General features: G+C 43.5%; 1 protein-coding gene across 1 annotated transcript; it reads right to left on the bottom strand.

Moving 5' to 3' along the window:
• Positions 1–481: 481 nt before the first annotated feature.
• LOC134350346 (interferon-inducible GTPase 5-like) lies at positions 482–22,069 on the bottom strand. Its single transcript, XM_063055416.1, has 3 exons — positions 21,967–22,069; positions 19,850–19,923; positions 482–5,409 (listed from the first exon to the last, which is right to left on the bottom strand). Exon 3 carries the CDS (start codon positions 5,401–5,403, stop codon positions 4,183–4,185), a length of 1,221 nt encoding a protein of 406 aa, XP_062911486.1. The 5' UTR covers positions 5,404–5,409; positions 19,850–19,923; positions 21,967–22,069; the 3' UTR covers positions 482–4,182.
• Between the last annotated feature and the right edge of the window lie 5,356 nt (positions 22,070–27,425).

Raw genomic sequence — 27,425 nt, forward strand, 5'->3', positions numbered from 1 at the left:
ATATTGAATTGGCGCAGGATACAGAATAAGTTAGATGAACTTGTAGCACAATTACAGATGGCATATATGATGTTGTGTGTATCACTGAATCATGACTTAAAGAAAATTATAGCAGAGAGCTTTATGTCCAAGGATACACATTGTATCGAAAGGATAGACAAGGAGGTAGGAGTGGATGGTGTAAACAAAAATGAAATCATATAATAAGAAAGAGGTGACAAAGGGTCAAAAGGAGTTGAATCACTGTGGGTGGAGCCAAGGAACTGCATGCATAAAAAGGCTCTGATGCGAGTTCTATACAAATCCCCAAACAGTAATAAAGATCTGGTCTACAAATTACAATGGGAAATAGGAAATGCATGCCAGAAGTACAATGTCATGACAGTAAGAGGGGTAGGTCAGGAAAATCAGGTTGGTGCTGGATCTCAAGAGGGTGAATTTGTAGAATGTTTACAAGATGGTGTTTCATAGCAGCTCATGGTTGAGCCCAGTAGGGGGTCCCCGACTGTCGACTGGGTGTTAAAGATTTCGGCAAGGACTAGCTGGGCCGAAGAGTCTGTTTTTATTCTGTGCTACTCTTTGCATCTATGACCCTATGTATTGTATTTTGGGCCAGTAATGCTGCCACCTGCTGTGCAGTAAAACCTCTGTGTTGTTACCCTGCCCTCTCTCCCCGATACACTGAGTTACCTGGTTGCACTGGAGACCGGGATTCCTGAAGATGGATGGAATTCATCGCTGTTCACAAAGAATGAGCACTGACAGAGAGGCAGTTGCTTGCTTCTGTCAGATCTTTTAATCACAATTCAAAAGTACATCGAAATATTACAGAAGAAAAAAAAAACAAACATAAGCTGGACTATGATGAAATGTGTGTGCACAGTACTTGTCAGATTTAGCTACAGCATCGATACTTGGACTCAACAACAGAGGAGATTGAATTTAAATTCCAGCAGGGCTGAGGAAGTTAAATTCATTGAGCTGAACGATTCGACATTGAAGCCGGGAACACTGACATGAATCCATATCTTACTGGACCCGGCACTGAATAGGGGGAAGGATGTAATCATTGCCAACCTGCTGTCGCTGGAACTGGTCATTGGTAGGTGGACCACCAAACCCTCCAGTTCCGATGAAGTGTCACTGCTCAAACTGTCAACTGTTTATTCTTTTCCATAGATGTAGGATGCGAGTAGATTGGGAAAATCAGGTCAGCACTGGATCTCAAGAGAGAGAATTTGTAGAATGTCTGCGAAATGGCTTTTTAGAACAGCTTGTTGTTGAGCCCACTAGGGGATCGGCTGTACTGGATTGGGTATTGTGTAATGAACCGGAGGTGATTAGAGAGATTGAGGTGAAGGAACCCTTAGGAGGCAGTGATCATAACATGATTGAGTTCACTGTGACATTTGAAAAAGAGAAGCCGAAATCTGATGTGTCGGTATTTCAGTGGAGTAAGGGAAATTACAGCGGCATGAGAGAGGAACTGGCCAAGGTTGACTGGAAAGGGACACTGGCGGGAAAGAAGGCAGAGCAGCAGTGGCTGGAGTTTATGCGAGAAGTGAGGAAGGTGCAAGACAGGTATATTCCAAAAAAGAAGAAATTTTCGAGTGGAAAAAGGATGCAACCATGGTTGACAAGAGAAGTCAAAGCCAAAGTTAAAGCAAAGGAGAGGGCATACAAGGAAGCAAAAATTAGTGGGAAGACAGAGGATTGGGAAGTTTTTAAAACCTTACAAAAGGAAACCAAGAAGGTCATTAAGAGAGAAAAGATTAACTATGAAAGGAAGCTAGCAAATAATATCAAAGAGGATACTAAAAGCTTTTTCAAGTATATAAAGAGTAAAGGACAGGTGAGAGTAGATATAGGACTGATAGAAAATGATGCTGGAGAAATTGTAATGGGAGATAAGGAGATGGCAGAGGAACTGAACGAGTATTTTGCATTAGTCTTCACTGAGGTAGCCATCAGCAGTATACCGGACACTCAAGGGTGGCAGGGAAGAGAAGCGTGTGCAGTCACAATTACGACAGAGAAAGTACTCAGGAAGCTGAATAGGCTAAAGGTAGATAAATCTCCTGGACCAGATGGAATGCACCCTCATGTTCTGAAGGAAGTAGCTGTGGAGATTGCGGAGGTATTAGCGATGATCTTTCAAAAGTCGATAGATTCTGGCATGATTCCGGAAGACTAGAAGATTGCAAATGTCACTCCGCTATTTAAGAAGGGGGCAAGGAAGCAAAGAGGAAATTATAGACCTGTTAGCTTGACGTCGGTGGTTGGGAAGTAGTTGGAGTCGAGTGTCAAGGATGAGGTTACAGAGTACCTGGAGGCATATGACAAGATAGGCAGAACTCAGCATGGATTCCCTAAAGGAAAATCCTGCCTGACAAACCTATTACAATTTTTTGAGGAAATTACCAGTAGGCTAGACAAGGGAGATGCAGTGGATGTTGTATATTTGGATTTTCAGAAGGCCTTTGACAAGGTGCCACACATGAGGCTACTTAACAAGATAAGAGCCCATGGAATTATGGGAAAGTTACATACGTGGCTAGAGCGTTGGCTGATTGGCAGGAAACAGAGAGTGGGAATAAAGGGATCCTATTCTGGTTGGCTGCCGGTTACCAGTGGTGTTCCACAGGGATCAGTGTTGGGGCCGCTTCTTTTTACATTGTACATCAACGATTTGGATTATGGAATAGATGGCTTTGTGGCTAAGTTTGCTGACGATACGAAGATAGGTGGAGGGGCCGGTAGTGCTGAGGAAATGGAGAGTCTGCAGAGAGACTTGAATAGATTGGAAGAATGGCAGAGAAGTGGCAAATGAAGGACAATGTTGGAAAGTGTATGGTTATGCACTTTGGCAGAAAAAATAAACAGGCAGACTATCATTTAAATGGGGAAAGAATTCAAAGTTCTGAGATGCAACGGGACTTGGGAGTCCTCGTACAGGATACCCTTAAAGTTAACCTCCAGGTTGAGTCAGTAGTGAAGAAGGCAAATGCAATGTTGGCATTCATTTCTAGAGGAATAGAGCATAGGAGCAGGGGTGTGATGTTGAGGCTCTATAAGGCGCTGGTGAGACCTCACTTGGAGTACTGTGGGCAGTTTTGGTCTCCTTATTTAAGAAAGGATGTGCTGACATTGGAGAGGGTACAGAGAAGATTCACTAGAATGATTCCGGGAATCAGAGGGTTAACATATGAGGAACATTTGTCCGCTCTTGGACTATATTCCTTGGAGTTTAGAAGAATGAGTGGAGACCTCATAGAAACATTTTGAATGTTAAAAGGCATGGACAGAGTGGATATGGCAAAGTTGTTTCCCATGATGGGGGAGTCTAGTACGAGAGGGCATAACTTAAGGATTGAAGGGCGACCTTTCAGAACAGAAATGCAAAGAAATTTTTTTAGTCAGAGGGTGGTGAATCTATAGAATTTGTTGCCACAGGCAGCAGTGGAGGCCAAGTGATTGGGTGTATTTAAGACAGAGATTGATAGGTATCTGAGTAGCCAGGGCATCAAAGGTTATGGTGAGAAGGCAGGGGAGTGGGACTAAATGGGAGAATGGATCGGCTCATGATAAAATGGCGGAGCAGACTCGATGGGCCAAATGGCCTACTTCTACTCCTTTGTCTTATGGTCTTATGATCTTATGTTGCCTGGCGTGTTGAGTTCCTCCAGCATTTTGTGTGTGTTGCTTTGGATTTTCAGCATATGCAGAATTTCTCGAGTTTGTGACATTAAACATCTACACCAGGATGACTGAATCTAAATTAAATTGTGAGGCATTCTGATGCAAAATGCTGCAGATGCTGGAAATCTGAAATAAACCAGGAAGAGGTGGGTTGTTCACTGGGTCAGGAAGTGACAATAGAGAAACAACTCCCGGAAATGATGGTAACAGAGATCGCCCGCCTTATAGGGGTAACGGGAAACACTTGGACTCAAGAGGTGTGAGGATTAACAGGAGTCCTGATGAATTGTTTATTCCCCTCCGCTGATGCTGCCTGACCTGCTGAGTTTCTGCTGTGTGTTGCTCATGATTTCCAGGATCTGCAGAATCTCTTATTCAGATGGGGATGGGGTGCCAGAAAGACCTTGATTTCGGGTGATAGATATCAGGATGATTTGGCAATCCCTCCGGGATAGAGTAAGAGGGGCGCGCTGACAACAGCCCTCAGTTACCGATGCCTTCAGAGGAAGCGGCTGCCTTGGCATTCTGCAGCACAATTTTAGCTGTCTCCACCATTGTATCCAGCGAATTGTTCAGCATCATGAGAGTCACGGCAAAGGATGATGTTGCCCCAAAGATAGAGCCCAGAATGGGGACAAAGTCAAGGAAGGGCTCGGCAATTGTCAGAGCCATTGCCACGGTGCATCTCTGGATCAACAGCAGGACCTGCTCACGTGTGATCTCTCCGAACACCCAGTTGTGCTCTGTACCTCTCCACAGATCCGTTACACTGGTCCCCACCCTCTGGGCCAGTTTGCTGAGAGACGCCTCATCCAGACCAAGAATCTTCCGTATGAGCAGGATACCAGAGATAATGAGCACCAGGTCACAGGCAAGAGACAAACCCGGAATGGGAACTGCACCGATACCCCCCGATACGGCGGACAGCATCTGGATGAATGGCCGCAGAGCCTCACGTTTTTCCTCTATAGCAGCTTCAGATGTGTTGGGGAGAGCCGTGATGAACAGATTCTTCTGTGTCTCCGAGAGACTGTGTACCACAGCCTCCCTAAATTCAGGAAAATCAAACTCATCAAGGTTAAAGGCGGAATAGAGGAAAACGGAAGTATTTTGTATCCCTGCTGCCCGCAGTGAGGAGATGCAATACTCTCTCACTTTCCGGAACATATCCTCCTGGTTGTAACCCTTCTTGCGGCTTTCTGCCCTGACAGTCTCGTCGATCTTAGAGCGCACCAGGTAGAAAGGTTTGCCCGCCTTCTTCAGTGCTTCAGCCAGTAACTTGTCATTCTCCGTGAACCGAACAGCTGTGACAATGATGCCCAAATCATACTGGGAAAAGTTGGTTTCCTTCATGAACTTTTTCACTGGAAACTTTGGTGTGTTCAACCCGGGGAAGTCATAGTACTGAACGTTAGGAAGGGTGGGGTGGGGGTAACGTGTTATTTCCATGGTGGTCTCTGTAATGCCACCGGTTGGGGCAGCCCCTTCCTCATTCTCATCCAAACCAAGCAGAGCATTGATCAGGGTCGATTTGCCCGATCCTGACTCACCCATCACCGCAATCTGGATCTGTACATTTTCGAACTGCTTGGATTTTCTCTCGATGGCCAACTGAAAACCCTTCTGTCCTTCACGTTTATAGGCAGCCACCAGGTCCTTCACATCCTTGGCGTTGTAATACAGGTTGGATAGAACTCCAGCCATTTCCCACTGAAAGAAAAAAACATGTTTATTACGTTGGAGAAGGAAGTCGTCAGGAGATCTCAAGGGATCCATTGTGAACGAGCCAAATAAATATAAGATCAGCTTGATAGTACATGTAAGAGAGTGGTTGCTTTTCTAATTAGAGGGTGGCAACCACTGGTGACTAAGAGGTCTCCTGCTTCTTGTAATTATATTAATGACTTGCATGAGAATATAATCAATTTGTGGAAGATAGCAATGCTGGTGGTATAGCAGACAGTGGAGAAAGTTGTCTGAGATTACGACACGATCCACATCACTTGGGAAGTTTGGCCAAAGAGCAGCAGATGGAATTTAACGGACATGGGCAAAGTGAGTAATTTCGGAAACACAAGAAGTGCAGGGAAAATACAGTATTGACAGTTCCCTGAAAATGGTGTCACAGGTAGACGGGGCAGTGACATAGAAATTTGAAACAATACACACAAAATGCTGAAGCAAGTTAGCAGGCCAGGCAGCATCTATATAAAATATAAAACAGTTGATGTTGCGGGCCAAGACCCTTCAAGAGGAGAAGTCAGAGTAAGAAGAACAAGATGGTAGGTGATAGGTGAAACGGGGAGAGGGGGAGGAGTGCAGTAAAGAGCTTGCAAATTGATTGATGAAAGAGATTAAGGGCCAGAGGGAGATGATGGGCAGGTAAGTGAGAGATGGAAATGGGGTTAGTGAAGGTGGGGGGGTAATTACCAGAAGTTCAAGAAATTAATGTTTATGCCCTCAGGTTGGAGGCTACCCAGATGGAATATAAAGTATTGCTCCTTCAACCTGAATGTGGCCTCATCACAGCATTAGAGGAGGCCATGGATTGATGTATCAGAATGGGAATAGGAAGTAGATTTGAAATGGGTACTTTCAATTCTATTTTCAATTTCACCCATCTTTGAGGATGTAACAAAACACATAGATGAAGGTAGAGCAGTGCGTATAGTGTATATAGATTTTAGTAAGGTATTTGATAAGGCTCCCCATGTGATGCTTATTCAGAAAGTAAGGAGGCATGGGATCCAAGCACACTTGATTTGTGGATCCAGAATTGGCTTGCCCACAGGAGGCAAAGGGTGGTTATAGATTGTTCGTATTCTGCACGGAGGTTGGTGACCAGTGGTGTTTGGCAGGGATCTGTTCTGGGACCCCTCCTCTTTGTGATTTTTATAAATGACCTGGATGATGAAGTAGAAAGGGGGGGAGGGGCGGGTTAGTAGGTTTGCTGGTATCCTGAATGCCAAGTGACTGAATCTTCCTGACCAAACTCCCATGAGAGGTCTTGGTGAAGGTCTTACTAAAGTCTATTTAGACTACATCCTTCATCAACTTTCCTGGTAGCCTCTTTGAAAAAAAATCTATAAGCTTTGTTAGATGTGACCTACCACGCAAAAAGGGATCTAGACCATCTCTAAACAGTCTCTGTCTATCTAATGCCTGTCAAGAGGAGGGGAAATACACAGCCAACGCAGAATATACCTGTGGCTGATCCCCACAAAAATGAGTATATGACTTTAAATAGCTTTGAAGGGGACTACAACAAGAGCAACAGTGACCAGGTCTCTGGCACTGAGTCTGATGCTGTGGTTTGGAAGAGCAGAGAGATGAAGAGGACTATATATATAGGCACTAATGAAATAGGTAGACAAAGAGAGGAGGTCCTGAAGAGAGATTTTAGAGAGCTAGGTAGAAAGCTGAGAAACAGGAATTCCAGGATAGTAATCTCTGGGTTGCAATCTGCGCCATGTGCCAATGAGGGTAAGAAGAGGATGAGTTAGCTGCTGAAAGCATGGCTGAGGAACTGGTGCAGGAGGCAGGGGTTCAGATTTATGGATCATTGAAATCGCTTCAGCGAAAGGTATGATCTTTATAAAAAGGGACGGGTCATATCTGAACCCAGGGGTTCAATATCCTTGCGGGCAGGTTGGCTGGAATTGTTTGGGTGGGTTTGGGAATTTGGCAGGGGGGATGGGAATTGGAGTGATGTTGAAGAGGTAATTGGTTTACAAACAGAGGCAATGTGTAGTGAGACTCCTCGCAAGAAGATGCTGATGACAGCACAAAATTGCAGTCAACAGGATGGTTTGCAACATAAAAGGCAGACAAAATCGAAAATGGTGACTTCAGGACAAAAGGCGTTATATTGGAATGTGTGCAGTATATGGAATAAGGTCTAGGAATTTGCAACACAGTTGTGGATTGGCAAGTATGATGTTGCAGGTATCAGTGAATCATTAATGTGGTTGTCCAGTTCTTATTCCTCAGTTGCACCCATATGAGCTCAGTAGATGAGTCCTGTCTGTCCGGTCTGAGGACAGGGGGACATTGTCTGTGACTAGTAATGCCTCTCTTCCCTCTTTCATATTCCCCCTCTATTCATCCCTGCAGCATCAAGCTGCCAATCAACTTGCTCAAAGGAAATTCTGACCCTCGGTTCTTGTACCGCATTGCTCCACATATTATGTTATTTATCTGACACAGACAGCAGCAGCTCACCCAGAATGAAATCGGTTCCTTTGTTAATTTTATTGCAGATTGGATAACAGGGAAGTTCACACAACTGGCAAAAGTGTTCCATGTGCTGCTTCCAGCTCCAGGACCATTGGTAACACCAGAGTGCTGGCACTGAGCAAAATGAAACTGGTTCAGGGAGACAGATCACAGGGGTCAAGAACCGAACAGGGAAGGGAGAGGTCCACAGTGAATGACTCACTATGGGGGATTGCTTTACAGGGTTGATCTCAATGCAGAAGGAGAGACCCACAGCAAAGATCACAGCACAGAGAGAAGAGTCCACAGGCAGGTGTGCAGATGCCAGAACTAGGAAGATGATATAGTTTAATATTTGGACAAGGAGTTGATGTAGGACGGAGGGTTGAAGCAGTATCGTAGGAAGGGTGGATAACAGTGCAGCAGATGAAGTAGCTGATTTACAAGCAGAGGCAATGTGTGGTCAGGAGAGTCTGTTATTAGGGCAAAATTGCAGTCAACAGCATTAGTTGCAACATAAAAGGAGGACAAAAGCAAAAAGGGTGTTGTATTTGAATGCCTGCAGTGTATGGAATAAAGTAGATGAACTTTCAATACAGTTGCAGATTGGCAGGTATGACGTTGTAGGCATCAATGAATCATGACTGAAAGAACATTATAGCTGGGAGCTTAATGTCCAAGGATACACATTGTATCGAACAGATAGGCAGGAAGGCAGAGGGAGCAACGGTACTCTGCTGGTAAAAAATGAAATCAATTCATTAGAAAGGTGACATAGAGTCAGAAGTTGTTGAATCATTGTGAACAGAGCTAAGGAACTGCAAAGGTAAAAAGACTATGATGGAAGTTATATACAGACCCCCATACGGTAGGAAGGATGAGGTCTACAAATTACAATGGGAGATAGAAAATGCATGTCAAAAGGGCAATGTCACAATAATCATGAGGTACTTCAATATGCAGATGGATTGGGAAATCAGGTGGTGCTGGATTACAGGGGAGGGGATTTCTAGAGTGCCTACGAGGTGGCTTTTTAGAGCAGCATGTTGTTGAGCCCACTAGAGGATCAGATCATCTGGATAGGGTGTCGTGCAATGGGCCAGAATTAATTAGAGACCCAAAGGTAAAATATCCCTTAGGGGCAAGTGATCATAATATGATCAAATTCACCCTGAAATTTGAAAAGGAAAAGCTAAAGTTAGATGTATTAGTATTACAGTGGAGTAAAGGAAATTACAGAGGCATGAGAGAGCTAGTGACCAGAATTGTTTGGGAAAGAACATTGGCAGGGATGATTGCAGAGCAGCAGTGACTGAAATTTCTGGAAGCAATTCAGAAGGCACAGGATACATACATACCATAGAACCATAAAACATTACAGCACAGAAACAGTCCTCTTGGCCCTTCTTCCTAGTGCTACTGACCTGCACCTGGACCATATCCCTCCATACACCTCCCATCCATGTACCTGTCCAATTTTTCTTAAATGTTAAAAGTGAGCCCGCATTTACCACTTCATCTAGCTGCTCATTCCGCACTCCCACCTCTGTGTGAAGAAGTCCCCCCTAATGTTCCCTTTAAACTTTTCCCCCTTCACCCATGTCCTCTGGTTTTTTTCTCCTCTAGCCTCAGTGGAAAAAGCCTGCTTGCATTCACTCTATCTATACCCATCATAAATTTATATACCTCTATCAAATCTCCCCTCATTCTTCTACGCTCCAGGGAATAAAGTCCTAACCTATTCAACCCTTCTCTGTAACTCAGTTTTTCAAGTCCCAGCAACATCCTTGTAAACCTTCTCTGCACTCTTTCAACCTTATTTATATCCTTCCTGTAATTTGGTGACCAAAACTGTACATAATACTCCAAATTCGGCCTCACCAATGCCTGATACAACCTCACCATAACATTCCAACTCTTATACTCAATACTTTGACTTATAAAGGCCAAAGTACCAAAAGCTCTCTTTATGACCCTATCTACCTGTGACGACACTTTTAGGGAATTTTGTATCTGTATTCCCAGATCCCTCTGTTCTACTGCACTCCTCAGTGCCTTACCATTAACCCTGTATGTTCTACCATGGTTTGTCCTTCCAAAGTGCAATACCTCACATTTGTCTGTATTAAACTCCATCTGCCATTTTTCAGCCCATTTTTCCAGCTGGTCCAAGTCCCTCTGCAGGCTCTGAAAACCTTCCTCACTGTCTACTACACCTCCAATCTTTGTATCATCAGCAAATTTGCTGATCCAACTTACCACATTATCATCCAGATCATTGATATAGTTGACAAATAACAATGGACCCAGCACTGATCCCTGTGGCACACCACTAGTCACAGGCCTCCACTCTGAGAACCAATCCTCCACTACCACTCTCTGGCTTCTTCCACTGATTCAATGTCTAATCCAATTTACTACCTCTCCAAGTATACCTAGCGACTGAATGTTCCTAACTAACCTCCCATGTGGGACCTTCTCAAAGGCCTTACTGTAATCCATGTAGACAATATCCACTGCCTTCCCTTCATTCTCTTTCCTGGTAAGCTCCTCGAAAAACTAATAGATTGGTTAAACATGACCTACCATGCACAAAGCCATGCTGACTCTCTCTAATAAGTCCCTGTCTATCCATGACCTACTTTTAGATCCTATCTCTTAGTACTCCTTCCAATAACTTACCTACTACCAACGTCAAACTTACCGGCCTATAATTTCCCGGTTTACTTTTAGAGACTTTTTTAAATAACGGAACAATATGAGCTATCCCCCAATCCTTCGGCACCTCACTCATAGATACCATCATTTTAAGTATATCTGCCAGAGCCCCTGCAATTTCAACATTAGTCTCCTTCAAGGTCCAAGGGAATACCCTATCAGGTTCTGGGGATTTATCTACTCTGATTTGCCTCAAGATAGCAAGCACCTCCTCCTCTTCAATCTGTATAGGTTCCATGACCCTATCCTGCTTGTTTGACTTATTTCCATTGACTCCATGCCAGCTTCCTTAGTAAATACAGACGCAGAAAACCCATTTAAGATCTCCCGCATTTCTTTTGGTTCCATATATAGACAACCACTCTGCTCTTCAAGAGGACCAATTTTATCCCTTACTATCCTTGCTCTTAATATACCTGTAGAAGCTCTTTGGATTATCCTTCACCTTGACTTCCATCTCAAAGAGGAAGAAGTAAAGGAAAGTTGACACAACTGTGGCTAACAGGAGAAGTCAAACCCAGCATAAGAGCCAAAGAGAGGGCATATAATAGAGCAAGAACTGGTGGGAAGTTAGAGGATTGGGAAGCTTTTAAAAAACAACAGAAGGCAACTAAAAAGTCATTAAGAAGGTAAAGATGGAATATGAAAATAAGCTAGCCAAAAAATTAAAGAGGATCCCAAAAGTTTCTTCAGATACATAAAGTGTAAAAGAGAGGTGAGAGTGGATATCGGACTGATGGAAAATGATGAGGTAGTAATGGGTGGGGGGGACAAAATGGCAGATGAACTGAATGTGTGTGAAGCTATCATAACTACAGAGAAAGTTCTTGGGAAACTGAAAGATCGGAAGGTAGATAAGTCACCTGGACCGTATGGTGTACACCACAGAGTAATGAAAGATATGGCTAGACATATCATGGAGGCCTTAGGAATGAGCTCTTAAGAATCATTAGTTTCTGGAATGGTTCCAGAAGTCTGGAAAATTGTAAATGTCACCCCTTTCTTCAAGATGGGAGACAGGCATAAAAAAGGAAACCACGGGCCTGTTAGTCTGACCTCAGTGGTTGGGAAGATGTTGGATTTCATTATTAAGGATGAGGTTTAACGGCACTTGGCGGCACATGATAAAATAGGCCATAGTCAGCATGGTTTTCTCAAGGAAGTATCTTGCCAGACAAATCTGTTGGAATTCTTTGAAGAAATAACAAGCAGGATCGACAAAGGAGAATCGGTTGATGTTGTGCACCTGGATTGTAAGAAGGCCTTTGACAGGGTGCTACACATGAGACTGCTTAACAAGCTATGAGACCATGGTATTTCAAGAAAGATTCTAGCATTGATTGGCAGGAGGCTAAGAGTGGGAATAAAGGGAGCCTTTTCTGGCTGGCTGCTGGTCAGGGATCTGTGTTGGGATGGAGACTTTTCACATTATATGTCAATGATGTAGATGATAGAATTGATTGTTTTGTTGGAAAGTTTGCAGACAATATGAAGATGGCCAGAGTGACAGTAAGATTTGAGGAAGTAGAGAATCTGCAGAAGGAATAATACGGATTAGGAGAATGGGCAAAGAAGTCACAGATGGGATATAATGTTGGGAAGTGTTTGATCATGCACTTTGGTGGAGGAAAAATGCAGAGAAAATACAAATAACTGAGTCGCAAAGGGACTTGGGAGTCCTTGTGTAGGGATTGCCTATAGGTTAATATGCAGGTTGAGTCTGTGGTGAAGAAGGCAAATGCAATATTAGCAATCTTTTCAAGAGGACAGCCTCAGGGTAGAGGGGCAAACTTTCAAAACAGAGATGCAGTGAAATTTTTTTAGTCAAATGTTCCTCGTATGATAACCCTTTCATTCCTGGAATCATCCATCCTTGTGAACTTCCTCTGGACCCACTTCAATGCCAGCACATCTTTTCTAAGGTGAGGAGCCTAAAACTGTTCACAATACTCGAGGTGAGGCCTCACCAGTGCCTTATAAAGCCTCAGCATCACATCCTTGCTCTTGTATTCTAGACCTCTTGAAATGAGATCATAAGACCATAATATTATGAGCAGGAGTAGGCCATCTGGCCCTTTGAGTCTGCTCCGCCATTCAATCATGGGCTGATCCACTTCTTCCAGTCATCTCCACTCCCCTGCTTTCACCCCATACCCTTTGATGCCCTGGTTTAGTCGTCTCATTCCCAGCTGAGTAGATCTGGTCATTTGCCGCTACTCCAAGTTGGGAATTCTGTCTCTTTGTATCTAGCTGAGGATTGCTGACCATTTGCCGCTCCTCCGAGCCAAGATATGAATTGTCTGTCTTTGTTTGGTGTTGTCAGCTCCGTGTTCCATGTTCCAAGACCCGGCTCCTAGTCCAAGTCCAAGTTCCGAGCCCCAGCTCGGCTCTGGGTTCTAGTCAAGTCCAGGTCCAGGCTCCAAGTCCAAGTTCAGTCCAGGTCCAGGGCTCCAAGTTCCAGTCCAGTCAGGGCTCTGAGTTCCAGTCCAGTCAGGGCTCCGAGTTTCAGCCCAGTCAAGACGTCATGTTCAGGTCAAGTCCCAGTCCAAAGACTGGTTCTGAGTCCAAGACAAGTCCTAGTCTGTCTCCGTGCCTGTGTTCTGCACTTGGGTTCACCCCCAGTCACTCCTTGTAACATAAACTATCTAAGTCTCTCTGCAGGCTCTCTGTTTCCTCACCATTACCCACTCCTCAACCTATCTTTGTATGATCGGCAAATTTAGCCACAATTCCCTTAATACTGTAATCCAGATCACTGACATACATCGTAAAAAGTAATGGTCCCAACACTGACCCCTGTGGAACTCCACTGGTAACCGGCAGCCAGCCAGAATCGGATCCCTTTATTCCCACTCTGTTTTCTACCAACCAGCCAGTGCTCCACCCACTTCCCTGTAATTCCATGGGCTCTTTTCTTGCTAAGCTGCCTCATGTGCGGCACCTTGTCAAAGGCTTTCTAAAAATCCAAGTACACCACGTCTACTGTATCTCCTTCGTCCACCCTGCTTGTAATTTCAATCTCATCCCTAACAATCAATTCCCAACCATTGATGTCAGGCTAACAGGTCTATGGTTTCCTTTCGGCTGCCTCCCACCCTTCTTAAATAATGGAATAATATTTGCAATTTTCCAGTCATCCGGTACAATGCCAGAATCTATTGATTCTTCAAAGATCATCGTTAACACCTCCGCAATTTCTCTAGCTACTTCCTTCAGAACCCAAGGGTGCATTCCATCAAGTCCAGGAGATTTATCCAACCTCAGACCATTCACCTCTTTCAGTCGTAATTTTCACTGCATAAACCCCACTTCCCTGACATTCTTGAATGTCTGGCATTCTGTAGTTTTCTTCCACTGTGATGAAAAATACGCATTCAGTTCCTCTGCCATCTCTGCATCTTTCATTACAATATCTCCAGTGTCATTTAGTATTGGTTCTATATCTACCTGACTCTCTTTTACCCTTTATATACTTAAAAAAAGCTTTTAGTATCTTCTTTGATATTAGTCACCAGCTTCCTCTCACAATTCATCTTTTCCTTCTAAATGACTTTCTTAGTTTCCTTCTGCAAGTTTTTAAAAACTCCCCAATCTTCTATCTTCCCACTAGCTCTGGCTTCCTTGTATGGCCTCTCTTTAGCTTCTGAGTACTAACATTGAGTCAACACTGACTCACTCTGTAAGTTAATCTTCAGGGTATTCTGCACAAGGACTCGCATGTCCCTCTGCATCTCAAATTCCTGGATTTTCTCCCCGTTTAGAAAGTAGTCCGCATATTTACTTCTACTACCAATGTGCATGACCATGCATTTTCCAACATTGTATTTCATTTGCCACTTTCTTGCCCATTCTCCTAATCTGTCTAAATCCTTCTGCACCCCACCTGTTTTCTCAACACTACCTGCCCCTTCACCAATCTTCGTATCATCTGAAAACTTGGCAACAAAGCCATCTATATCATCATCTAAATCATTTGTATACAGAATAAAAAGAAGCGGTCCCAACACCGACCCCTGCAGAACACCACTAGTCACTGGCAGCCAACCAGAAAAGGATCCTTTTATTCCCACACACTGCCTCCTACCAATCAGCCAATGCTTTAACCAGGTTAGTAAGTTTCCTGTAATATCATGGGCTCTTAACTTGGTAAGCAGCCTCATGTGTGGCACTTTGTCAAAGGCCTTCTGAAAGTCCAAATATACAACATCCACTGCATTCCCGTTATCTATCCTGCTTGTAATTTCCTCAAAGAATTCCAACAGGATCTTCAGGCAGGATTTTCCCTGAAGGAAACCATACTGAATTTGTACTTGTCACCACCACTAGATTCGTAGTTGTCGTAGTGATTGTTGAGACTTGGACACAGCATAGCAACTCTTCGCTGCCTGTTTGCATTTGACTTTGCCTGAGAAATTGGACTGTCGAGTCAACTGACTCTGAAGACTAGTGGTATTCATTTAGTATTTAGTTGTTCTTTTCAGCCACAGTGTAAGCTTCATTTTCCATTTGAGAGTTTCAATTAACAGCCCTGTTTGGCCTAGTGTTTATTGTTTTATTTTCCCTTTAACACTGTTCACATTAAAGTTGGTGAACTACTGACCCACTTCAGTGTCTCTCAATCCGCACTTGGGCCATATCTGATCTACTGACAGTACTATCTTGTCCTGTGTCACCAAGTACTCCATCACCTCATCCTTAACGGCTTCCCAATCACTGAGGTTAGGCTAACTGGTCTATAATTTCCTTTCTGCAGCCTTCCTCCTTTCTTAAAGAGTGGAGTATATTTGCAATTTTCCAGTCCTCTGGCACCATGCCAGAGTCCAATCATTTTAGAAAGATCATTTCTAAGGTCAGTACAGTCTCTAACATGACCTCTTTCAGATCTCTAGGGTGCAGTTCCTCTGGTCCGGGTAACTTGTGTACCTTTAGGTCTTTCAGCTTTTTGAGCACCTTCTCCCTTGTAATAGTAACTACACCCACTTCTTTTCCTTCACAAACAGCAACCTCAGGCTGACTACCAATGTCTTCCATAGTGAAGACTGACACAAGATATTTATTTAGTTCATCAGGCACCTCCTTGTCCCCTATTATTATTTCTCCTACCTCATTTTCTGGTGGTCCTATATCCACTCTTAAAAAAACTTTTCCTATCCACTTTGATATTATTTGCTAGCTTGCTTTCATATTTCATCTTTTCCATTCTAGATATTTTTAGTTACCCTCTGCAGATTTTTAAAAACTTCCCAATCCTCTATCTTTCCACTAATTTTTGCTTTGTTCTATGCCCTTTCTTTTGCCTTTACAATAGCTTTGACTTCGCTTGTCAGCCACACTTGTACTATTTTACCATTTGAGTATTTCTTCATTTTTGGAATGCACATGTCCTGTGGATTAGGAAGATGTGATGGAAGATAACAGATGAATGACAGATGAAATCAAAAATCTAATGGAAGAAAGGAGATGGAAGAAAGCAAATCCTATAGAATATAAGTCCTTAGATAAAAAAGTTAAAAGCTTATGTCAAAAAGCCAAAGAAGAATGGTTAAACCAGGAATGTGAGCAAATAGAAAGAATCCCTATTGCTGATCCAAAAAGGTTACATCAACAAATCAAGAATATCACTGGTAAAAAGCTCCTCTGTTCTTCAGGTGGATGTTTGAAAGCAAAGAACGGTACCATTATCATGGAAAAAGATGAGATTGTGAACAGATAGACTGAGTATATTCAGGAATTGTTTGAATATGATCAAGCAAAAAAACAGAAATTAAGGAAAACATTCAAGGTCCAAGTATTTTAAAATCTGAAGTTCGTAATACAGTAAATAAGATGAAGAAAGGAAAGGCAGCAGGTGCTGATGAATTAGTAATAGAACAAATTATTGCCCTTGAAGATTATGGAATTGAAAAACTTACTGATTTAATCAATGACATTTATGAGACTGGAATAATACCAGAAGAGATGGAAAAACTCAGTATTTATCACTCTTCCTAAGAAAGCTGGAGCAATAGAATGTGAATTACATAGGACCATAAGTTTAATGAGTCATATCAACAAGATACTTCTAAGAATTTTGATGACAAGAGCTAAAAGTAAGATACTAGCTGAAACAGGCAAAGAACAATATGGTTTTGTGAAAGACAAAGGTACAAGAAATGCAATATTGATGTTAAGGATATTATCAGAATGAGCTATTCAAGTGCAAAAAGATTTGTTTATTTGTTTTATCAACTACACAAAAGCATTTGATAAAATGAAAATAAGTTATTTGAAATATTACAGCAAACTCTAGATCTAGATTTGAAAGACCTCTGCCTAATCAGAAATCTGTACTGGGAACAAACTGCCGCTGTAAGAATAGACAGAGAAGTGAGTCAGTTTACGAAAATGAAGAGAGGCTTTAGAGAAGAGTGTGTTTTCTCCCCGATTTATTTAATGTATTCAGTGAAACAATATTACATAAAATAAGAGACATTTTGGGAATCAAAGTTGACAGTGAAAACATCAATAATTTCAGATATGCAGATGACCCTGTGTTAATTGCAAGTACAGAGGAAGAACTACAAAACTTAATTGATATAATTGTTGAAGACAGTGCAAAGATGGGTCTATCTATCAATTGCAAAAAGACAGAATGTATGGTGATATCCAAAAAGAAGGAGAATCTTATCTGCAGGCTGAGAATAAATGGGAAGACATAAAACAAGTACAGAACTTTTGCTACTTAGGAAGCTGGGTGACATCAGATGCAGGTGCGACTTGGACATCAAAAGAAGGATAGGGATGGCAAAAGACACTTTTATGAGAATGAAGAGTATACTGACCATCATTAAACTAGGCATGACAACCCGCCTCAGAGTACTGAAATGTTATGTTTATCCAGTTATGTTACATGGCTGAGAATGTTGGACAATATCTAGTAACACGAGGAAACGAATTGTAGCAGCAGAAATATGGTTTTTGAGGAGGATGCAAAGAATATCATGGATGAAACGAATATCTAACAAGCATGTCATGAACAGAGCAAACACAAAAAGAGAAATAATGTATGAGATCATGAAAAGGCAACGTAACTTCATTGGACATGTGATTAGGAAAGAGGAGTTAGAATACACGGTAATTATGGGAAAGATTGAAGGGAAGAAAGCAAGAGGAAGACAAAGACAAATGATGATGGAGATAGCAGCCAGAGAACTGGAAATGAATACCAATGAATTGATCCACTTGACCCAAAACAGGAGTGTGTGGGCCATGGCAGTCAAAGCTCAAACTGGGCACGGCACCTGATGATGACGATAATGATGACGACATGTCCTGTACCTCCCTTATTTTTTCCAGAAATGCACACCATTGCTGCTCTGCTGAGATCCCTGCCTGCAGCTCCTTCCAATTTACTTTGGCCAACTCCTCTCTTATACAACTGTAACTTCCCTTACTCCACTGAAATACTACTACATCAGACTTTACTTTCTCCCCGGCAAATTTCAAGATGAAGACATATTGTGATCACAGACCCTTCAGCTCATCTAGTCTATGGCGACATGACCTGCTTATTCCCACTTCCCTGCAACCGGATCGTATGCTGCCAAACCCCTCCTATCCGTGTACCTATTCAAACTTCTGTTAAATATTACACACTTGATCCCGGATTCAACTCTTCCATTGGCAATTCTTCCCACACTCTCACCATCTCACCACTCTGCGTGAAGACGTTTCTCCTCAGATTCCCTTAAAATATTTCGCATTTCATCTGAACCTATGACCTCTAAGTCTAGTCTCACCCAGCCCGAGGGGACGAATCAAACAAGCATTCACCCTTTCTAATTCTGTTGGATCATCCCTCAATCTTGCTGCGCTCCAGGCAATAAACTCCTAACATTTTCAATTTTGCCTGTAAGCCAGATCGTGAAATCCCGTCAAAATTCTTGTAAAATTTCTCTGCACTCTTTCGATCTTTTTGATATCCTTCCTGTAGGCAGATGACTAGAACTGGACAAAATACTATAAATTAGTCTTCTAAACTTCAACGTCAAAACAGCAGCCTAACCTCTGTACTCATAACTTTGATGAATGGAGACCAATGTGCCAAAAGTTCTCTTTGGGACACTACGTGTGATGCCACTTTCAAGGTATAATGGATGCCATTGACATTCTATTCCTGTGCTAGTTCGTCCTTCCAGTGTAACACCTCACACATGTCTGGTTCAGCTTCCAACTTCCAACTTCCTGCTCAATTTTACCAGATAGTCGAGATCTCGCTGCAAGCTTTGATATCTTTCCTGCCCGTCCACTACGCTCCAAATCTTGGTGTCATCATCAAATCTGCTAAACTGGTTACCACATTCCCGTCTAGATCACCAAAAAGCAACAACGGGCACAGCAGGATCCCCGGCAGCACATCATCAGTCACACCGAGGTGATGGGCCGGTAGTGACGCCGACTGGGATTGGCTCTGAGAACATCTACACTCTAATCTGCTGCAATAAACAAGATATAAGATCTCCCGGTGGCATAGCATTTCAATTCCAAATTCCACTCCCACACTGCTATACTCATCCACAGCTTCCTCTACTGCAACGATGAGCCAAACACTGGTTGGTGGAACAACGTCATATTCCCTCTCAGTAGTCCCCAAACTGCTGTCATGGACATCAATTTCTCTAAGTTAACCTCAGTCACTGTGTCCTCCCCGTTTGTCTCCGCTCGATGCCATCATCCTCTTAATCCTTCGCAATCCCTTTCCCACCCTCACAACCAGATCATCGCGCACCTCGTGTTCGCCATGTCCTTCCCTTTATTAAATGCTTCACTGTCCTCTCCTAACAAAATCCTTCCCCTTTCAGTCTATCAGTCCCGTGCGTCTTACATAATTATGTCTTATCACCTTTCCCTCCCAACCACCTTTTCTTCACCTGAAACTCAACTATCACCTGCCAACTTGTACTCCTCACCCTCCTTCAACATTTTATGCTGGCTTCTGCCTCACTCCTTTCCACTGCCGACGAAGGACCTCGTCCCGAAAAGTCAACTCCTCATTTCCCTCCATAGCCTGACCTTCTGTGTCCTTCCAGCATTTTGATTGTATTGTTAATTCCAGGGGGGGGGGGGCGAAGGGTGTCTACGGGGTTGGTCAAGGTGTCCTGTCAGTTCGAATCCCAGAACCAAATTTGGGAATATTCAGGCAATGGCTGCGAAACTATCACAAATATAAACAACTTACCTGTGTAGTGTTCAGTTTCCCTGCAGTATCACGGTTGCTACAATCGGGGGTCTATACGGCTGGTTGCAGAAATCCTGTCAGTTTCAAACCCAAACAAAGATTGTTAATACTTGGAAACTCGCAAAAATGTAAACATTTTACCTGTATAGAGTTCAGTTTCCCTGCTGTATCACGCCTGTTTATAGAATGGTTTAGAATGTCACTTAGCGCTCCCAATCCAGGATGAAATTAATTCTGGGCACTTGCTGGATAAACATAGAACATAAAACATTGCAGACTCTTGGCTCACGTTACCGCGCCGATCCTTCACCCTAAATCACACTGATCCAAAAACCAATCTAACCCTTACCCCAAGGTGGCGCACTATTTTTTTTTCATCCATATCCTCATGTAGAGCCTCTTAAACGTCCCTAAAATATCTGCCTCAGCCAGTATCCCGGCAGTGTGCCCCAATGTAAAAGTCAAATGTACATACCCCTCCCACAGACCAATACTTTTCTCCAATGACTTTAAAACTATGCCTTCTCCGATTAGCCATTGCCAGCTGTCCGCTCCACTCGTGTATTTTTTTCATGTTACGCAACTCTGTCAAACCTCCTCTCATCCGCCCTCATGCCAAAGAAAAACAACCCTATCTTGCTCAAACATTTTCTCGCAGGGCGTGTCCAGGGAGCATCCTGGTATCTTTACCCCGCAGCCTCTCAAAACCTGACACATCCATCCGATAATGGGGAGACCGAAACTGAACACAATACTGCAAGTGTGGTGTGATAAGAGAGAAATGATCTCATGTCACGCCCCGATTTCTGGGCGCTGTGACTCACGTAGCCCCCTCCTCTCAAACTTATCACCCAGACAAGTCACCTGATCGTGTGTCCCAGTCGCCCCGACACATTCACTGGGAGCGCAGACCATGCCTGAGGGGTGACACAGCGAGACGAACGGTCATAATTTCACCAATCGGAGGGGTGAAGAATATCGAGGGACAAGGACAGAAGCTACAAAGATCTCCCAAACTGGGAAGAATGGGGATTGATGGATCTCCAGCCTTTAACAGGGGGTCGGTAGCGGAGGATAGGGGCCAATAGAGGTCCACAGGATTGGTCACAGATAGCTCGTCAGCTTGAGAATATCGGATAACATTTGGCTCTTGTGAGAAAGTTGTTCAGTATCTAGTACAAACAAAAGGTGGTATGCGCTGAATTGTTGCACAGTGATCTTAATCCAAAACGAAACTAATTCTACGCACTCTCCGAATAACAGTTGAATTACCCCAAAACACACCACAGCGTGATGGGCGATGTTACACTGCAAATGAAATGCCCTCAAATTCATCCACACAGACCAACCACCTCACCGTTAGTCTCAGGTGAACTAAGAAAAAGCAACTCCTTCGTTACACAGTATGTTCCCAGTCTCAGCAATGACCACTCACGCACTGCCCAGTCTAATTTGAAATAGATCTCAGCTCGGGGCTTCGCCCAACAGAGGGAGCCAGACCGCGGCTACACTGCTCAAGGTAAGATTAACTCAGAGTCGGAATCAAGGGGGAAAAGAACAGACCCGACAGGGGAGCTCCCAGCACTGGGAGAGCTCCACAGTGGCGACCCTATACAGGGAGAGAGGTGTTCGTGGATCCCCTTTCTAAAGTCGGTGAAACCCCTTTGGGGGAACCATTTTTTTCCAAAACCTCTACATTAGCTTACATTGGAGAATTTGGTTCTTGACACGGCGACATCCCAGATTCTAGATGGTGTTCACCTATCTCTCACTCGGAGCCACAACATTGCTTTGTTTGAATTGGGAACGAAGACTGTCAAGATCCGTTCATTGACCTGTGAAACTAGATCATTACTTCAGCAACGAAAGAAGTCCGGGCTACTGGGGGAGCAAAAGAAGCTGGGAGACGGGAACAAGTGCAGGACCAACAAGGCAACAGACAGACGGGGCTATCAGAAAGTTCAAGGCCTTGTTAAGTAGTCCTTTAGAGAAGATCCATCTGAATGAGACCATGCACGGGGTCGGTCAGATATATCACGGCAGTTTGAAGTATTGGACAGATTTTGGGATGACTCAGTAAAAGTTTTCTGAAACTGGTGAATATATAAACAATTTACCTGGGAGGAGTTTCCTGCAGTGTCAGTGTTGGACAGAGAATGAAGCTGGAGTGTTGTTCACCGCTCTCAGTCCGGAATGAAACCAACTCTGAACACTCCCTGAAATTTATATGGGTTATTTTAGGACACGCCCAGTAATCTACAAACATTTCCTTACACAGTATGAACAAAGCAGATAAGCATAGAACATGGATCAGTACTTGGAGCTATGATGTTGTGGCCATTACAGAGACTTGGATGGCTCAGGGACAGGAATGGTTACTTCGAGTGCCAAGTTTTAGATGTTTCAGAAAGGACAGGGAGGGAGGCAAAAGAGGTGGGGGCTTGACATTGCTGATCAGAGATACTGTCACAGTTGCAGAGAAGGAGGAAGAGATAGAAACATAGTAAACCTACAGCACAATACAAGCCCTTCGGACCACAAAGTTTTGCTGAACATGTCCCTACCTTAGAAATTACTAGGCTTACTTATAGCCCTCTATTTTACTAAGCTCCATGTACCCATCTAAAAGTCTCTTAAAAGACCCTATCGTATCCACCTCCACCACCGTTGCCGGCAGCCCATTCCACTCACTCACCACTCTCTGAGTGAAAAACCTACCCCTGACATCTCCTCTGTGCCTACTCCCCAGCAACGTAAACCTCTGCTCTCTTGTGGCAACCACTTCAGACCTGGGAAAAAGCCTCTGACTATCCACATGATTAATGCACCTCATCTTATGCACCTCTATCCGGTCACCTCTCATCCTACATCGCTCCAAGGAGAAAAGGCCGAGTTCACTTACCCTATTCACATAAAGCATGCTCCCCAATCCAGGCAACATCCTTGTAAATTTCCTCTGCACCCTTTCCATGGCTTCCACATCCTTCCTGTAGTGAGGTGACCAGAACTGAGCACAGTTCTCCAAGTGGGGTCTGACCAAGTGAGGGTGGAAGCAAAAAATACTAAGGAGAAAAGTAAAAGTGGCAGGCCGACAAATCCAGGGCAAGCATTAAAAAGGGCCACTTTTCAACATAATTGTATAAGGGCTAAGAGAGTTGTAAAAGAGCGTCTGAAGGCCTTGTGTGTCAATGCAAGGAGCATTCGTAATAAGGTGGATGAATTGAAAGTGCAGATTGTTATTAATGATTATGATATAGTTGGGATCACAGAGACATGGCTCCAGGGTGACCAAGGATGGGAGGTCAACACTCAGGGATATTCAATATTCAGGAGGGATAGACATGAAAGAAAAGGAGGTGGGGTGGCGTTGCTGGTTAAAGATGAGATTAACGCAATAGACAGAAAGGACATAAACCGGGAAGATGTGGAATCGATATGGGTAGAGCTGCGTAACACTAAGGGGCAGAAAACGCTGGTGGGAGTTGTGTACAGGCCACCTAACAGTAGTAGTGAGGTCGGAGATGGTATTAACCAGGAAATTAGAAATGTGTGCAATAAAGGAACAGCAGTTATAATGGGTGACTTCAATCTACATGTAGATTGGGTGAACCAAATTGGTAAAGGTGCTGAGGAAGAGGATTTCTTGGAATGTATGCGGGATGGTTTTTTGAACCAACATGTCGAGGAACCAACTAGAGAGCAGGCTATTCTGGACTGGGTTTTGAGCAATGAGGAAGGGTTAATTAGCAATCTTGTCGTGAGAGGCCCCTTGGGTAAGAGTGACCATAATATGGTGGAATTCTTCATTAAGATGGAGAGTGACATAGTTAATTCAGAAACAAAGGTTCTGAACTTAAAGAGGGGTAACTTTGAAGGTATGAGACGTGAATTAGCTAAGATAGACTGGCAAATGACACTTAAAGGATTGACGGTGGATATGCAATGGCAAGCATTTAAAGGTTGCATGGATGAACTACAACAATTGTTCATCCCAGTTTGGCAAAAGAATAAATCAAGGAAGGTAGTGCACCCGTGGCTGACAAGAGAAATTAGAGATAGTATCAATTCCAAAGAAGAAGCATACAAATTAGCCAGAAAAAGTGGCTCACCTGAGGACTGGGAGAAATTCAGAGTTCAGCAGAGGAGGACAAAGGGCTTAATTAGGAAGGGGAAAAAAGATTATGAGAGAAAACTGGCATGGAACATAAAAACTGACTGTAAAAGCTTTTATAGATATGTAAAAAGGAAAAGACTGGTAAAGACAAATGTAGGTCCCCTACAGACAGAAAGAGGTGAATTGATTATGGGGAGCAAGGACATGGCAGACCAATTGAATAATTACTTTGGTTCTGTCTTCACTAAGGAGGACATAAATAATCTTCCAGAAATAGTAGCAGACAGAGGCTCCAGTGAGATGGAGGAACTGAGTGAAATACATGTTAGTAGGGAAGTGGTGTTAGGTAAATTGAAGGGATTGAAGGCAGATAAATCCCCAGGGCCAGATGATCTGCATCCCAGAGTGCTTAAGGAAGTAGCCCAAGAAATAGTGGATGCATTAGTGATAATTTTTCAAAACTCGTTAGATTCTGGACTAGTTCCTGAGGATTGGAGGGTGGCTAATATAACCCCACTTTTTAAAAAAGGAGGGAGAGAGAAACCGGGGAATTATAGACTGGTTAGCCTAACGTCGGTGGTGGGGAAACTGCTGGAGTCAGTTATCAAAGATGTGATAACAGCACATTTGGAAAGCGGTGAAATCATTGGACAAAGTCAGCATGGATTTGTGAAAGGAAAATCATGTCTGACGAATCTCATAGAATTTTTTGAGGATGTAACTAGTAGAGTGGATAGGGGAGAGCCAGTGGATGTGGTATATTTGGATTTTCAAAAGGCTTTTGACAAGGTCCCACACAGGAGATTAGTGTGCAAACTTAAAGCACATGGTATTGGGGGTAAGGTATTGATGTGGATAGAGAATTGGTTAGCAGACAGGAAGCAAGGAGTGGGAATAAACGGGACCTTTTCAGAATGGCAGGCGGTGACTAGTGGGGTACCGCAAGGCTCAGTGCTGGGACCCCAGTTGTTTACAATATATATTAATGACTTGGATGAGGGAATTAAATGCAGCATCTCCAAGTTTGCGGATGACATGAAGCTGGGTGGCAGTGTTAGCTGTGAGGAGGATGCTAAGAGGATGCAGGGTGACTTGGATAGGTTGGGTGAGTGGACAAATTCATGGCAGATGCAATTTAATGTGGATAAATGTGAAGTTATCCACTTTGGTGGCAAAAATAGGAAACCAGATTATTATCTGAATCATGGCCGATTAGGTAAAGGGGAGGTGCAACGAGACCTGGGTGTCATTATACACCAGTCATTGAAAGTGGGCATGCAGGTACAGCAGGCGGTGAAAAAGGTGAATGGTATGCTGGCATTTATAGCGAGAGGATTCGAGTACAGGAGCAGGGAGGTACTACTGCAGTTGTACAAGGCCTTGGTGAGACCACACCTGGAGTATTGTGTGCAGTTTTGGTCCCCTAATCTGAGGAAAGACACCCTTGCCATAGAGGGAGTACAAAGAAGGTTCACCAGATTGATTCCTGGGATGGCAGGACTTTCATATGAAGAAAGACTGGATGAACTGGGCTTGTACTCGTTGGAATTTAGAAGATTGAGGGGGGATCTGATTGAAACGTATAAAATCCTAAAGGGATTGGACAGGCTAGATGCAGGAAGATTGTTCCCGATGTTGGGGAAGTCCAGAACGAGGGGTCACAGTTTGAGGATAAAGGGGAAACCTTTTAGGACCGAGATTAGGAAAAACTTCTTCACACAGAGAGTGGTGAATCTGTGGAATTCTCTGCCACAGGAAACAGTTGAGGCCAGTTCATTGGCTATATTTAAGAGGGAGTTAGATATGGCCCTTGTGGCTACGGGGATCAGGGGGTATGGAGGGAAGGCTGGGGCAGGGTTCTGAGTTGGATGATCAGCCATGATCATAATAAATGGCGGTGCAGGCTCGAAGGGCCGAATGGCCTACTCCTGCACCTATTTTCTATGTTTCTATATAGCTGCAATGTTACCTCTCGGCTCCTAAATTCAATTCCAATATACCGTACGCCTTCTTAACCACGAAGTCAACCTGTGTAGCTGCTTTGAGCATCCTATGGACTCAGAGCCCAAGATCCCTCTGATCCTCCACACTGACAGGAGTCTTACCATTAATACTATATTCTGCCATCATATTTGACCTACCAAAATGAACCACCTCACACTTATCTTAAGAGACTCCTGGATGTCTACATGGAGCTTAGAAAAATAGAGGACTATGGGTAAAGCCTAGGTAGTTCTAATGTAGGGACATGTTCAGCACAGCTTTGTGGGCCGAAGGGCCTGTATTGTTCTGTAGGTTTTCTATGATTCTATGTTTCTATGTTTCCTTTACCATAGCATTGGAGAGGGATAGGAACAAACAAGTTAGGAAAGCATTGAATTGGAGTAAGGTGAAATATGAGGCTATCAGGGGGGAACTTTGAAGCATAAATTGGGAACAGATGTTCTCAGGGAAAAGTATGGAAGAAATGTGGCAAATGTTCAGTGGATATTTGCGTGGAGTTCTGCATAGGTACGTTCCAATGAGACAGGGAAAGGATGGTAGGGTACAGGAACCGTGGTGTACAAAGGCTGCTGTAAATCTAGTCAAGAAGAAAAGAAGAGCTTACAGAAGGTTCAAAGAACAAGGCAATGATAGAGATCTAGAAAATTATAAGGCGAGCAGGAAGGAGCTAAAGAAAGAAATTAGAAGAGTCAGAAGGGCCCATGAGAATGCCTTGGCGGACAGGATAAAGGAAAACCCCAAGGCAATCCACAAGTATGTGAAGAGTGTGACGGGGTCCTGAATTACCCCTATGAACTGTTCTCGTTTACCCCTAAGAGAGAGAGGGAGTTATTTAACACCAACAACTTGTTTTTAAAACAGAGAGAGAGAGATGAAGACTGCTCACAGGTTGTTTATACTTTCTTCAATGACATTGCCTGCTTTTATTCTTACACATTCAGAGAAGGGCAGAGTTATTTGAATGACACGTGGTACCCAGTACGGTGAGATAAATAGGAGGTCAGATGATGTAGACCTCAGATACATGCTTTGGACACTGAATGAGCTTTGTTGTGCCGCAGGAAAATTGGGTTTTTTGGAGGATCGATCAGGCGGATGGATCAGTGGCTCTTGCAGTGAAAAGGAAAGGCAGTGACTGGTGGGGAGTTGTCCATGTGTCCACCCTTGCCTGGGTTGATAACTCCACCACAGAAAACCGGACCCCTTTGTTGAAGTCACAGTCGGTGACTTTTAAAGGATTTCGGAGGACAACGAGAAGATCGACGGCGTCAGCTCACCTGAAGACTCAAATCTCTCCCTCTCTCTCTCCCTCCATCACTACTCAACTCAAAACCATGAACTGAACTGAACTTTACTCATCATCGTAAGACTGTATCTTTTTACCCCTAGACTTGAAGAAGCTTGGTTTTCATATATATTCCACACTTTCTTTTATATAATCGTTGCTAACCTGTTTGA

The sequence above is a fragment of the Mobula hypostoma genome, chromosome 8 (assembly GCF_963921235.1).
Source record: "Mobula hypostoma chromosome 8, sMobHyp1.1, whole genome shotgun sequence".
NCBI classification, from domain to species: domain Eukaryota; kingdom Metazoa; phylum Chordata; class Chondrichthyes; order Myliobatiformes; family Myliobatidae; genus Mobula; species Mobula hypostoma.

Bases quoted from the DNA above. Each gene is read 5' to 3' on its own strand.
- LOC134350346 (XM_063055416.1), bottom strand. From the start codon at position 5,403: ATGGCTGGAGTTCTATCCAACCTGTATTACAACGCCAAGGATGTGAAG.